Below are 14,803 nucleotides of genomic sequence, written 5' to 3' on the forward strand. Positions count from 1 at the left end.
CAGGCAAAAAGCCAAAAAAAAAAAAACATACACATACACACACACACACACACACATACGCAAAAAAACTTCTGCGTGTATAAAATGTTTACGAACACATTGAGGGAAACAAAAAAATTATTATTATTTCAGTTTATTTCTTTTGGTCAAACAATCAGAAGAATGTTTATCTTTTTTTTATTTTCACCAGCGAAATTTTCCGTTTTCTTTGTTCCATAAATTTTACATTCCTTTGAAGTGTTTTTTTTTCCTATCGCACTATAATAAGTGGCGCCATCAATAATTTTCAACAGCATACGAAAGATTCAATATGGCGTCGGGCAAAACTTCAATTGCTATGCAAAAAAAGTCTATTGTCATCGACACAATTTTTTTGTGCACTATTTACAGACTGTGTATAGTAAATTAAATCAATTTGCAGCGAGAATTAAGCGAAAATCGAACAATCAAATGGAACTTTCTAATATGGTGAGTAATTTTAAATAATTAGATTGCTGACATTCTTAGAAATTCATCGAATATTCTATAGTACTGAATTTGATATGTCGTATAAGCATTCATTTAATCGGGAATTTAAATTTAAATTTCTAGGATAACCAACTCAAACCCACCATTGAAAAACTATTCAATGCATTAAATAATAAAAATGACAGCGAAATTCTGGGTTATTACGAGCGCACGGTTTTGTTGCTGAACAATGAATATTTTGTAAAAAGTCATTGGCCGGATGACAAAAAATTTGGTAAAGACAAATTTTCAATTATACTCTGCAAAGAATTACGTCAGCGTCATGCATATACGCACATCTCGTCACTACCAAACCAGGACCACAAGTCTGCATTTGAAAACTGTCGCAAATTTTTTGATTTGATTGCGAAGATATCGAAACCCGTTCAATTGAAACTGCCAGACGATTGGCTATGGCAAATAATCGACACTTTCGTGTCTCGATATATTGAGGTTAATGGGCGTGATGATGCGAGAAATACATTTTCTGATATATACACACTTATATCGCTAGTATTAGCTTTTAGCATTTGCGGATTTTTAGATATAATTAGTCCAAAAGGACTAACCATTAGTCCCAAGGGATTAAATTTTTTTTATAGTTAGTAAATATATTTAATCACTAAAATTACTCCACATATTATAAGAAGTTAATATAAAAATACATTTTTACCTAACACATTGTTTTAACGTATAAGTATTTCTTCTGCACTTGCGTTAAGTACAATTCGGTGCTAAAAAACTCATGCGTACTCGGATGACATTTGGTCTGTTGACATTCAATGTTCGGTTGCGTCTGTGTTTGAAATGTTTACAAATGGTTCAAAATGTGCAATGAAATAGAAAATTCAATATTTTTGGATATTCGTATAAATTCTGTTACTCGTTTAATACGTCTAACAGAGAATGAAGTTAAGAATCCAGCTATTCTAGTCGAAAAAGGTGGGTTTTAATATGATGTTGTTTTTATATCAGTGTTACATTTTGTGTTTAGTTTTCAGTGCTTTTGAAATCACATCTGACAAGTATGTGAACTTTGTTTTCCGTGACAACTTACGGGCACCAGTTGATGTTTCAGATTTGCCCGATTTAATTATGCAAAAAAAAGGCTCCGGTTCCTTTTTTATTGAATTGGTACTCAAAACACCACCTTTGTCGCTAAGAGCTGAGGTAATGTGACAATCTATATTTTTGATCAAGTCACAAATAAACATAACCTATATCTTTGCCTATAGAGCATTCAACATTACATTGAAGAAATGTACCCGCATGCAAACATTTTTGCTGAAACAGAAATTTCGGATGGTATTCTTTCGAAAAAAAATGAAAAATTTGTTACGGATGCGTTATACAAATATATTGTTGAAAATTTTTCAGAACCATCACAAAACGATATTATCGAGTGTTGTAAGGCTGCCATTCAACTTTTTACATCTTTGGAAGCAAGGCCGAGCACATTTCATGGCATTGTGAGTTACATAACAATGAAATATTCCAATATTTCTTTTGGTCAATTTGTTATATTTTTTGCTAATTTTATATAGGATAATCTTTATAATCCGGGAACCAAAAAAGGCGCAATTTTTCATAAATTCCGCAATGCTAAATATGCTTTAGCAAAAAAAGCGAAGTCAACTGCTAATGGGAACAATATCTCGGAAGAGGATGTGAAGAAGACTTTGAAGTATTGTGTTGTCAAAAATGATAAAGAAAAATTGAAGGAATTCTTGCGAGAAAGTGTTGACATACGTCGCAAAATGTTGGCAGAAAACGACGGCGATTCAAACGAATTTTGGAAATTTTATTTTGTTGACGTGGACTTGGTAAAATTACATGTTATATTAAATTTGAAATTGATTGTGTTCATATTGTTTGTATATTTTTAGATTCTTTACGATTTCACAATTTTGTTTGAAAATATCAAAAGCACCGCTTTGCAGGAGAAGTGGGATACGCTCCATGATAAACCACTCTCGGAATTCGCAGATAAAATTGACATGAATAAAATACCAACGAGGGATATCAAAATTTGGCAGTTGATCACCACATTTACAACTCTTAAACCTCGCGGTGATACGTGGAAAACATTGTCTTCATTAATCATTTTTTCAAACGTAACAAATATTTTAAACTTTTCAATTTATTACACAAATATGCATTATAGATTTAATTTTCAGGACGCACAAGCAGAGCCAACGAAACTAAAAACTTCAAGTGAAAAACCTTATATCATTGCCATTATAGGGTCAGACCGAAAACAAATGAAATTTTACATTTCTATTCGAGGATCATTGATCAGCGTGAGCATTATAAAACATATAACTTTTTTCTCAATATAAAATACTAAGCAACTCTGCTTTTGTAGGTGCCAGTAACATTTGATATCGTTGGCGCATTGGATTTGCTCTATAAATTGCATAAAATTCTGGCAATTGAACCACACGCACATCTCAAACGGTTAATGGATTTTTTTGACTATTTTATTTACGAAAATGAAGACGAGATTGACTCTGGAGCAAAAAATCAAGTGATGCATGACATTGGCGATAAACTTCGCGTAATGTCAATTTGATTTTAAAACTAGTCACATTTTTCAAAGCATATTTATTGAAATGAAAACTTTATTTGATAAATTAAGTGTAAAAGTTCCTAAGCAAAATCAAACTGACTTTAATATAAAAACGTTGAGGACGTAAACAACAGTGATACAAATATTTTTTCTTAATTTGCTTACGTCTCGAAAATAAAATGAATGACGAAATAAATTAAAAAGAATTCAACGCAAACATTAATTTAGTATAGACTCTTTTTTATTTCTTATACCAGCAATATATATATTCATGTTCCGATAAATTTGACCAATTTTTTATTTATTTTTATTCGGTTACTTTAATAAAATCGTCACCGATGTTGAATAAGACTGTGACTTTAGCCGCACTATGCACTTACCAAATAATTTATAGAAACTCCTAGATATAGAAAAACTTCCAATTTCGTGATTAAATAAAATAGAGATTGTGATTTTTAATGTTGAGCAGTTTTTTCATTTAATTTATCTCAAAGACAGTTATAATTTTGGATGTTCTAAAATTTATTAGAAAAGAAATAAAATCTTTTAAGTCAATTTCGCAATAAACAATTTATCGGCAATAACATAATACTTTTCGTTAGAATATATTTTGTCGTACACACATTTGTTCTGAAGCATATCAAAATTAAGAATAATAGTACTATTGGTTACTTTCTCAATTTCCCAGCTGTTGCAAAAATTATCAAACAAACAAACTTTATACAGCTCGCATATGAAAAACATTTTTGAATTATTTGACAAAATATTAACGATTCCATAAATACGGCCATTTTCAATGAGTAATCCACCTTCACGATAGTCGATGTTTCCGTAAATAGAAAATTTGTGAACTCGTAGTCCACTACAATCTGTTGTTATTTCGTTAGCAATAATAGATTCATATTTTGCAAACTGCATCGATTTACTAAATTGTCCAAAGGATTCTGAAAATTTGACTTCATTTGTGAGTACAGGTGGTTTACACATGCATTTTTGATGTTCCGTAGCTAATGTTTTTGCTAAATTGATGAAATTTTTTTTTCTGCGGGCTATTTCTGTGAAAACTTTGTGTTTTGATTCATGTCTCATGGTCCACAAATGGATCGGCGGGCCCATTTTGCGGATGGAGTCCGGATAATGCACCATGAAGTGATGTTTCGGTGTGAGTTTGCGTTTGAATGTCTCTATTACTGATTTCAAGTGCTCTTGTATTTTCTTTTCCAACAATTTAACATCACGTTCTGTTATTACAGGTGAATAGATAACTTGCATGATACTTAAAAGTGTTTGAATTGGTTTCCAGTAGTTTTCAACTTGATTCTTCACATCCAAGAATATAAATGGAACATTTATCATTAAGCAATATAGCTGAGACGCATTTTGATTCAAGTTGTGTTTTTCTAAATTCAGCAATGAAGGTTTGGTTTTTCTCTCTGTGTGACCGTAATTAAAATCGCGCACACGTTGCTGAATTTCTCCTTCTGTGAGAATTTTATTCTTGACTACCAAACCAAAAAAATCGGACAAGCAATATGGTATGACTCCCTCGTTAAAATCGTGCATACACTCAACGGACATATTATCAATGACATGGAAATACTTTAAATCATTAAAAATACACTTTCTTTTTATCCCTTTTGTCACGGTTAAATCTTCTTTTAATTTTTCATTTTCGGCTCTTTTAACTAAGTTTTCATATTTCAACTTTGTTCTTTGCTTTCGTTTATCGGCTTTTGTCATTGTTTGACATTCAATTTTTGTACTTTCACAATTGTAACGCAAGCTGAAGCGTAAGCGTAAGCGAAGCGTAAGCGCAAGCGTGGGCGCGATAACATTATAATTAATAAAGGTGAGCAGTTCTGCTCTAGACTCAAATAAGTTGACTGGTCTTTTAATATTACATGGCGAGTCCGGCAGGATTTATAAGTGCACATATGAACAAATGAATTGAGTGAATATTCCGACGAATATCGAGAGAAGAAGCAGAAACGGCAAAATCATTTAAGTGCAAACAATTCTCCTACGACTATATGAACACGAATGAATTGAGTGAATTGTGGGGTATTTTTCTATGATAGGTCAAAAGTCGAAAGAAAAAAAAAACAAAAGGATTCGTTATATGATTTTATTTTTATTCGTCTGTATAATTTTGATAGTTGCGTAAAATTGTATACGTTTCTCGTTATTCTATTTGACTGAGTCGAATTTAAATTGAACAAAGTAAGTGTGTGGAAGCGCGAATTTGTTGATATATCCGAATCTCGAATAAAGAAATTATATAATACGGTGCCGAAGAAATCGATTGTCTTTATCGATTTTGTACACTGACAATGCTCAAATCAATGTCTTTATTGCTTCAATTCGACTTTAAATTGAAATTGATTTTGGACACTGACAGTGCTCACATCAACGTCTTTGTTGTTCCAATTCGACTTTGAATTGAAAGTGATCGACTGAGTATCGGCTTTAATACTGCAGCCGATTAAATCGAAAAGAACTTACGAAATTATTGTTCACCGTATTAAATTACCCCACGAGATATGATGATTAAAGCCAACGCTCTAAAAGCCGTAGTTCGTTTAAACTACAGCGCTTCGAAAATTACCTTTAATTGGCGTGTGAATAATCAGTTATAGTAATGTACCAATGACCGTAGTTCAAAGTTGAACCGCAGTTTTTAGACACTGACCTAAACCAATACCTTTGCAATTGTTCACTCAGAAGCAACGATTTTAACGCCGTAATTCCAATATGAATCACAGTATTTAAATAATCGCCTTTGAATTTACTGGAAAACTAATTTTTAATCAATGCTCAAGAGCCGTAGTTTGATGTAACCGCAGCGCTTGACAATCAATTGAACAGTGTTCTATTTTGTATGCAAATTCACAAGGAAATACAATAGATAGCATATGAAAGCAACTCCAAACACACTGCCTATACACTTGTACTTAGGAACTACTGGATTACGTTGCACCGGCGAACTATATTTTCGCCCAAAATAAAATATTGATGCGAGAATAATATGAAAGGCAGCATGATGTGCTATATTGTATAGAGCAAATCACACTAACAACTAACGTGTCACAGAGTCGTTGGCAACCATACGATAGGTGCACAATATGAATGAATGCGCACGAGACTAAGAGAAACAACAACAATTTACGCTTGGTTGTACAATGCGGTGATGACACCGTGCCAAAAATTATTATGATCAAAATCAAATGAATCGAACTTTGTCTGATTTAATGCGGAATAAAAGTCTTATCATTCATATATATATTTAAATGTTTATTTTAGCAACCTAATTTAATGTTTTCATTCGATTCATTATGATTCGTATTTCACTTGACTTGATTCACATTTTCCCTTTAAATTCTGGTTCTTTAAATATACGGCAACCACTCTAAAATATTTTTAATTTGAATATCATTTACGAATTACTTTATATGAACCATATTAAAAAATAAATATGATTCGCAAATGAAAATAAAGTCAAATGAATTTGAAATGCTATGCACATTAAAATCTCGGTGATGATATGAAATGTACGTCTTACCGCTTTGCATGTTTGTAAGAAAAGGGTAGAGCGGGTGACAATTGCGACTTAAATAGAGAGGTGTTTAGGTGAATGCATCTGTCATTTCACCCATTAAGGCTGTTTTAGGTTGAACAATTTTATATCAAATTGAATTGGAATTTTTGTGCGCGAATTTCGTTCATTAATTGTGGCTTTCCACAACATTCTCCCCCCCTTGGGCTTTTCGTAAAAGCTCAATATTATTTTCTAGGATGGGTAACAACGCGAGTTTATGGATGGGTCTTCGCAAAATGCTTTGACCGCATTTAACTTCTACAGAACGTATTAAACCATCCTTACCCGGATAAACCTGAGTAATTTTACCAAGCGCCCACCTACTTGGAGGTAAATTATCCTCGGCCACAAGGACAATTTGATCGACTGCAGCATTCGCGTGCTCCTTTTGCCACTTTGGACGTGGTTGGAATTGATGAAGATATTCCTTTGACCATATCTTCCAAAAATCGCAATACAATCGATACAAATGCTGATATTGGTCCAGTCGATTCAACGGAATATGGGAAATATCCGGGCGTGGTAGCGTGTTGATGGCTTGAAAATTAGAGAAGTGACTAGGAGTCAAAACTTCGACATCATCACTTTCTGTTGATACTGCCCACAACGGTCTGGAATTGAGGCATGCCTCAATTTGCTTTAAAACGTAATCAAATTGACGGGAGTTTAATTTTGTGTCCTTAAGGACTCTGCGTAGGTGGTACTTTACTGAACCGACGGCTCTTTCCCATATGCCTGCCATGTGACTTGCCCGTGCTGGTATTGTTTTGAATTGTATATTTTTGATGGCAAATAACTTGGTTACCGCGTTGTTTTGTGACATTATTTGGTCAAACCATCGCTGAATTTCTTTGGATCCTCCGGTTAAATTTGTTCCATTATCTGTGTAAAACATAACGGGGATGCCCCGGCGAGCTGTGAAATTCTCAAAAGCCATTAAAAATTCAGCAGTCGTCAGATCTTGAACCAATTCCAAATGTATTGCCTTTGTAGTTAAACAGATGAACAATGCAATATATCCTTTTGATATGGGTGCGTTTCTGCGATTCGAAGTTTTTATTTGGAAAAAACCCGCATAATCACAACCAACGAATGCAAATGGTCGGGCTTGTTCAGTTCGAAAGGCTGGTAAATCGGCCATTTTCTGCTTCATGAACACCTTCCTGAACCGAAAGCAGCGCACACAGTTATGAATAAGCTTTTTGACTTGATTGCGGCCGCACACAATCCAAAATTGCTCGCGCAATTTCCGTAGTGTGAGTTGAACGCCGCCATGAAGGACCTGTTCATGTGCGTGTCGAATTAACAGCAACGTGAACGGGTGTTGCGCTGGCAGAATGATTGCCGTTTTTTGCTCCGACATATCGGCATTGCCGACTCGACCATTCATACGCATGATACCGTGTTCATCCAAGAAAGGACACAATTGACGGATATTTGAATCAGAAGCCTGACCATCTTTTCGAATCTTGCAAATATCTTGAGCAAACGCTTCATTCTGAACAATTGATACCCATGTTTTGAGAGAGTTTGAAATTTCATGTGCACGAATGGGAGCCATTCGATTTTTCACTCTATTTTTCCATCGCATAGCATGCGCGGTAAATCTTAATAAGCGCGAGTAATCAGAGAAATATTTTAAAACTCCATTTTCTTGAGGTCCGGCAATATGAAGGATAATAGTTCTTTTATTCTGTTCCGGAATATCCTTTTCTGCGACATATTCATTTGTTTTTGGCCATAAGGTGTGATCCAATAGAAAATTGGGGCCATTCCACCATAAATTGTTTGTAGAAAGTTGGTTAATTGACATACCCCTTGAGGCAATATCTGCTGGATTTTGTTCAGATGGTACATGGTGCCATATCTCCTTTGGCAATGTTTTTTGTATTTGACTGACACGATTGGCTACGAACGTTGTCCAGCGACTTGGGCAACCAGCAATCCATGCTAGAGCGATTTTAGAGTCACACCAGGCATATTGTTTGTAGTCTGATAACGATAGCGATTTGATAGACCTTACCATTAATTTCGACAATAAGGCTGCTCCACAAAGTTCCAAACGCGGGATTGAAATTGTTTTGATTGGAGCGAGCTTCGTTTTGGAGGCTATCAAATTACTCACCGTACTGTCATCCCGATGTTTGACTACTAAATAGATGGACGCTGCGTAAGCGCGATTCGCTGCGTCGCAAAATCCATGAATTTCTGTCGAAATCATGTCACTAGATAGCCCAATCCATCTTGGCACTTGAATTGGAATAGGTAAACACAGTTCCTCATAGACTTGCTGCCAATCATTTGATATGTGTTTCGGAACTGGAGTATCCCAATTAAAAGCATCTGATAGACGCCAAAGGTCTTGCATTAACATTTTTGCTCTGACAATACACGGAGCGAGCCAGCCCAAAGGATCATATAATTTAGCGATTTCGGAGAGAATATTGCGCTTCGTCCAGTTAAGAGGTTGTTTGGGGGTGGTGGAATTAAACCTGAACTGGTCAGTACTTGGTTGCCAGGCAACGCCAAGTGTTTTGAAAGTCGTTTCAAAATTGACAACTTCTTCCATGTCGCTTTCTGGTAAATCAGCGAGTATACGTACGTCATTGGCTTTCCATTTTCTCAAATTAAAACCATATTTTGCCAATTCCGAAGTGATACGTTGTCTCAAACTGATGGCCTTTTCTATGTCATCAGCAGTGCCCAAATGATCATCAACATAAAATCGCTTTCTAATAGTTTGACTGAGTTCTGGATCAGTGTCTTGAACTCGGATGCCAATTTCGTCTACCGAACGAATGGCTTGAAAGGAAGCACTACCCGTGCCAAAGGTGACTGTTAACAATTTATAAACTTTGATTTGATCGGAATCAGGCTCTTGCCATAAAATGCATTGGAAAAGAGCGTGTTCAGGATTTACCCAAATTTGGCGGTACATTTTTTCGATGTCACCACAAAAAGCGTATCTAAATCGTCGCCATTGAATTAACAAATCAAATAAATCTGGCTGAATAGTGGGGCCGATATAAAGTAAATCGTTTAAACTTGCACCATTCGATGTGATGGCTGAAGCATCGAAAACCGTTCGTACTTTGGTTGTGCTACTTGACTCTTTAATAACCGGGTGGTGTGGAAGAAAGTTCTTTGGAATTTCATGACTTTCCAGCTCTTTCATGTGACCAAGTGTCAGATACTCCGCCAGGTTTTGGTCATATAAATTTTTTACGCCTGGATTTTTGGCAAAGCGGCGTTGTGAAGAACGGAGTCGCTTTTCGGCCAATTGACGTGATTCACCTAGACATTTCGATTGTGGGTCCACCTTGAAAGGGAGATCCACGATGAATTTACCATCGGGACCACGTTTAACACTATTAACGAAAATTTGTTCCGCTGCCAATTCGTCACGGGTCAAGTGTTTGGTTGGTTCTACCTCTTCCAACTCCCAAAACTTTTGCAATAGCACGGCCAAATCTTCAGGTGGATTGTTATCAAAATGTTCCTTTTGAAGTGCGTGACACAAAGACGAAAATTCTTCGTCCACTTCTGCTGGCCCAAAGACGATCCAACCTAGTTTCGTTTGTTGGGCAATTGGCTCATCTGGCTTACCCTTTTTTACATTTGAGAGTACGATTTCAGCATATGCTTTGGCACCTAAAAGCAAATCTAGCGTACGCATACGCGTGAAATTAGGATTGGCCAACGGTAGACCGTGCAAGTGACTCCACATTTTTCGTTCATCACACTTTAAAGGGCTTACGCTTGTGACACGCTTGACTACAAGGGCGTTTATGTTGAAATTATAGTTGCTCTCGTGAATAGAGCCAATTGAGCCGACTGTTTGCCCAATCACATGACCGACTGGATCGCCGCCAATGCCTGTCATTACTGTGTTAGAGAGCTTTAATGGCAAACCCAACATTCGAAGCGCACGTTCGGAAATCAAATTAGTTGTTGCTCCTTGATCAATTAAAGCGTTTAATAAAATAGAACGTCCATTCCAACGAACTGGAACAATTGCCGTTGCCAAAATGGTGACATTTTTTGAATAAATATGATAAAAATGAGCCTGACTAGCGGTTGATAAAATCTCATAATTGTCAACTTCTTGGCTAAGTTCTTGAGTACATAGAATATTTCCTCCCTCCGGTAAATGCAACAATGTATGGTGCATTCCCTCGCATTTTTTACATGAAGGGTTAAATGGGCATTCAGAGACACTATGTGATTGCAAACAATTGCAACACAAGTTATTTTTTTCAATCGCCTTTCGTCTATCGGTTACTGGCATACGACCCAATTCATCACAGCGCGTGGCGGTGTGATTACGTTTGCAAATAACACACTGATAATCCACTCGTAATGTATAATGAATGGCAGCTTTATGATGATTGCCAGAATTTTTCCACACTTTTAATGGTCTTTGCACTTGGCTGAAGCTTTTGGTGCTGACCAGGAAAGTCTCAGTAGTCTCCAGCACGGTAATTCGAGTTTCTAGAAACTCGATGTAAACCGATAAGGCTGGGTTGGTTCTTAAACCGCATAACCTTTCTTCCCACATTTTCAATGTTTCAGGATGTAAACATTGCGAAGTATTGTAAATAAGGATAACATCCCAAGTAGATACATCTACTCCACAGTTAGTTAGAGTCACCCTAACACTATTAATCGTGTTTACTATTTGATGAATGGTGCTTGCCATTTCCTTATTAGGATCGTTTTTTGGAATAGTATATAAGCGCTGTAATTGTTCATTAGTGATGGCCCGGAAATTCTCATATCTATTTTTAAGTAGCAACATGGCTTGTTCAAATGCTCCATCACCAGGTAAAATGTGAGCAACCAAATCCCTGGCTTCATCTTGAAGCGCTTCTTTGAGATGTTGTAGTTTTAAGACATCGGAAACTTGTTCAGTTAGCAATGAACGACATGTTGCCTTGAACTCAACCCAACGTCCCAATTGTGAACCAGAAAACGATGGTAATTTGCATGCAGGAAGTTTTATTGCTCTAGTATTGCCGGGTTGGCTAATAGTTTGATCGAGAAAGCTTGTGTTATTAGCACCTGAACCAGCCAATAATTTACCAAGGGAAATACGTGCTTTCAAAACAGAACCATGAAGCGTAGCGTATTCAGCCGTAATAGTCTCTAAAATGTCCTTTTCCTTACCGGCAATAGCTTTCTCATGTTCTTCAAATGCAGCGCTATAGTTCCTCCAACCCAATTCCAATTCAGAATTGTAAACAGACAATGTGGATGAACAAGCCTGGTTAGTCAAGGTAATGATTTTTTCCAAGATCGCCTTTAGAGTGTTTACGTGTCGGACACGTGTGGCTGAAACTTTATCAATAGTTGGCGGCATTTTGGCCGCTCAATATATTGCCTGTAAGAGTAATAGCAAATCGTAGTCGAATCAAAATCTTGTTTTGCGGTGTGTTTTCTTTTTTTTTTATTGAAATTGTATAACTCTTGAATGTGTAACAATTTTTATTCAATATAATTATTCGTTCGAAACGATTGGGTTTTTGTCTCCAAATTGAACGATATTGGTTTCGAGAATGTGATTTAGAAGATTGCGGTCACGTTTAGCGCGTTCACGGCGATTTTTATTTTTGCGACGCAATTTAGCCTTTTTCGAATCAAAGGCTGCACGCAGTTGTTCATATGTTGGCTCGGGCACCGGAAGAGCAACCCTTTCTTTAATAGGAACAGCAGGGTTTGGTTCGCTTACGCGCGAACGTTCGTTTGCAATTTGAACTACCAGATTGGGATTGACTTTGCTGTCAATTTTGAATGGTTCGGTAGGAGTGCGAACTACCTTTGGTATGCGATAACTAGACAAAGGTTGAGGTTGATACTCTTCAACCTTAGTTGGCTTTTTCCTTTCGATAGGTTTTTTGGGGCCTTGTGATGATGGCCGATTAAAAAACGACCTTTTTACTGGCTTTTCGACGGAAATAATTGATCGCCCTTTGTTGATTGAGGTGACCTTTGACTTTTTTATTTGTCGCTGAGATTTGTTTGGCTTAGGATGTGATAGCTGGCCTTCACCACGACGGATTGAAGGATGTGGAGCTCGTCGCGATGGTTTAGAATCGAGAAAATCAGACTCGTCAAAAACGGTTGTTTTAACGCGCGTTGGTGGATTTGGAAACAAATCTTTCTTGTCTGTAACCTTTACAATAGCTGATGCTATAGCTGGTGATTCATCAATTTCAGACAGATAAATATCTTCATTAATGGTTAACACATCATCCGGAGCAGGTGGTACGATGAACGATGCTTTGACTTGCTTTTGATCGGTTTCTTTTATATCAATCGGTTTATTGATATTGGATTGACCTTCGACTGATTTGACCTCAGCTGGCTGTGTGGCCAACTTCGCTTTGCTACCAAAATATGTGGGGTATTTTTCTATGATAGGTCAAAAGTCGAAAGAAAAAAAAACAAAAGGATTCGTTATATGATTTTATTTTTATTCGTCTGTATAATTTTGATAGTTGCGTAAAATTGTATACGTTTCTCGTTATTCTATTTGACTGAGTCGAATTTAAATTGAACAAAGTAAGTGTGTGGAAGCGCGAATTTGTTGATATATCCGAATCTCGAATAAAGAAATTATATAATACGGTGCCGAAGAAATCGATTGTCTTTATCGATTTTGTACACTGACAATGCTCAAATCAATGTCTTTATTGCTTCAATTCGACTTTAAATTGAAATTGATTTTGGACACTGACAGTGCTCACATCAACGTCTTTGTTGTTCCAATTCGACTTTGAATTGAAAGTGATCGACTGAGTATCGGCTTTAATACTGCAGCCGATTAAATCGAAAAGAACTTACGAAATTATTGTTCACCGTATTAAATTACCCCACGAGATATGATGATTAAAGCCAACGCTCTAAAAGCCGTAGTTCGTTTAAACTACAGCGCTTCGAAAATTACCTTTAATTGGCGTGTGAATAATCAGTTATAGTAATGTACCAATGACCGTAGTTCAAAGTTGAACCGCAGTTTTTAGACACTGACCTAAACCAATACCTTTGCAATTGTTCACTCAGAAGCAACGATTTTAACGCCGTAATTCCAATATGAATCACAGTATTTAAATAATCGCCTTTGAATTTACTGGAAAACTAATTTTTAATCAATGCTCAAGAGCCGTAGTTTGATGTAACCGCAGCGCTTGACAATCAATTGAACAGTGTTCTATTTTGTATGCAAATTCACAAGGAAATACAATAGATAGCATATGAAAGCAACTCCAAACACACTGCCTATACACTTGTACTTAGGAACTACTGGATTACGTTGCACCGGCGAACTATATTTTCGCCCAAAATAAAATATTGATGCGAGAATAATATGAAAGGCAGCATGATGTGCTATATTGTATAGAGCAAATCACACTAACAACTAACGTGTCACAGAGTCGTTGGCAACCATACGATAGGTGCACAATATGAATGAATGCGCACGAGACTAAGAGAAACAACAACAATTTACGCTTGGTTGTACAATGCGGTGATGACACCGTGCCAAAAATTATTATGATCAAAATCAAATGAATCGAACTTTGTCTGATTTAATGCGGAATAAAAGTCTTATCATTCATATATATATTTAAATGTTTATTTTAGCAACCTAATTTAATGTTTTCATTCGATTCATTATGATTCGTATTTCACTTGACTTGATTCACATTTTCCCTTTAAATTCTGGTTCTTTAAATATACGGCAACCACTCTAAAATATTTTTAATTTGAATATCATTTACGAATTACTTTATATGAACCATATTAAAAAATAAATATGATTCGCAAATGAAAATAAAGTCAAATGAATTTGAAATGCTATGCACATTAAAATCTCGGTGATGATATGAAATGTACGTCTTACCGCTTTGCATGTTTGTAAGAAAAGGGTAGAGCGGGTGACAATTGCGACTTAAATAGAGAGGTGTTTAGGTGAATGCATCTGTCATTTCACCCATTAAGGCTGTTTTAGGTTGAACAATTTTATATCAAATTGAATTGGAATTTTTGTGCGCGAATTTCGTTCATTAATTGTGGCTTTCCACAACAGAATATTCCGACGAATATCTGGAGAAGAAGCAGAAACGGCAAAAATC

General features: G+C 36.1%; 2 protein-coding genes across 2 annotated transcripts; both read right to left on the reverse strand.

Annotated features, from left to right (window-relative positions):
• Positions 1–6,699: 6,699 nt before the first annotated feature.
• LOC116340379 lies at positions 6,700–12,030 on the reverse strand. The gene is made up of 2 exons (XM_031766851.1): positions 6,957–12,030; positions 6,700–6,734 (listed from the first exon to the last, which is right to left on the reverse strand). The coding sequence occupies exons 1-2, from the start codon at positions 12,028–12,030 to the stop codon at positions 6,700–6,702; spliced, it is 5,109 nt and encodes a 1,702-aa protein (XP_031622711.1).
• An 85-nt stretch (positions 12,031–12,115) lies between these two features.
• Positions 12,116–14,581, reverse strand: LOC116340380. The gene is made up of 2 exons (XM_031766852.1): positions 14,572–14,581; positions 12,116–13,082 (listed from the first exon to the last, which is right to left on the reverse strand). Exons 1-2 carry the CDS (start codon positions 14,579–14,581, stop codon positions 12,169–12,171), a joined length of 924 nt encoding a protein of 307 aa, XP_031622712.1. The 3' UTR covers positions 12,116–12,168.
• Between the last annotated feature and the right edge of the window lie 222 nt (positions 14,582–14,803).

Source organism: Contarinia nasturtii, unplaced genomic scaffold (assembly GCF_009176525.2).
Source record: "Contarinia nasturtii isolate CC-2019 unplaced genomic scaffold, AAFC_CNas_1.1 Cnas_scaffold_668, whole genome shotgun sequence".
In the NCBI taxonomy this organism is placed as follows: Eukaryota; Metazoa; Arthropoda; class Insecta; order Diptera; family Cecidomyiidae; genus Contarinia; species Contarinia nasturtii.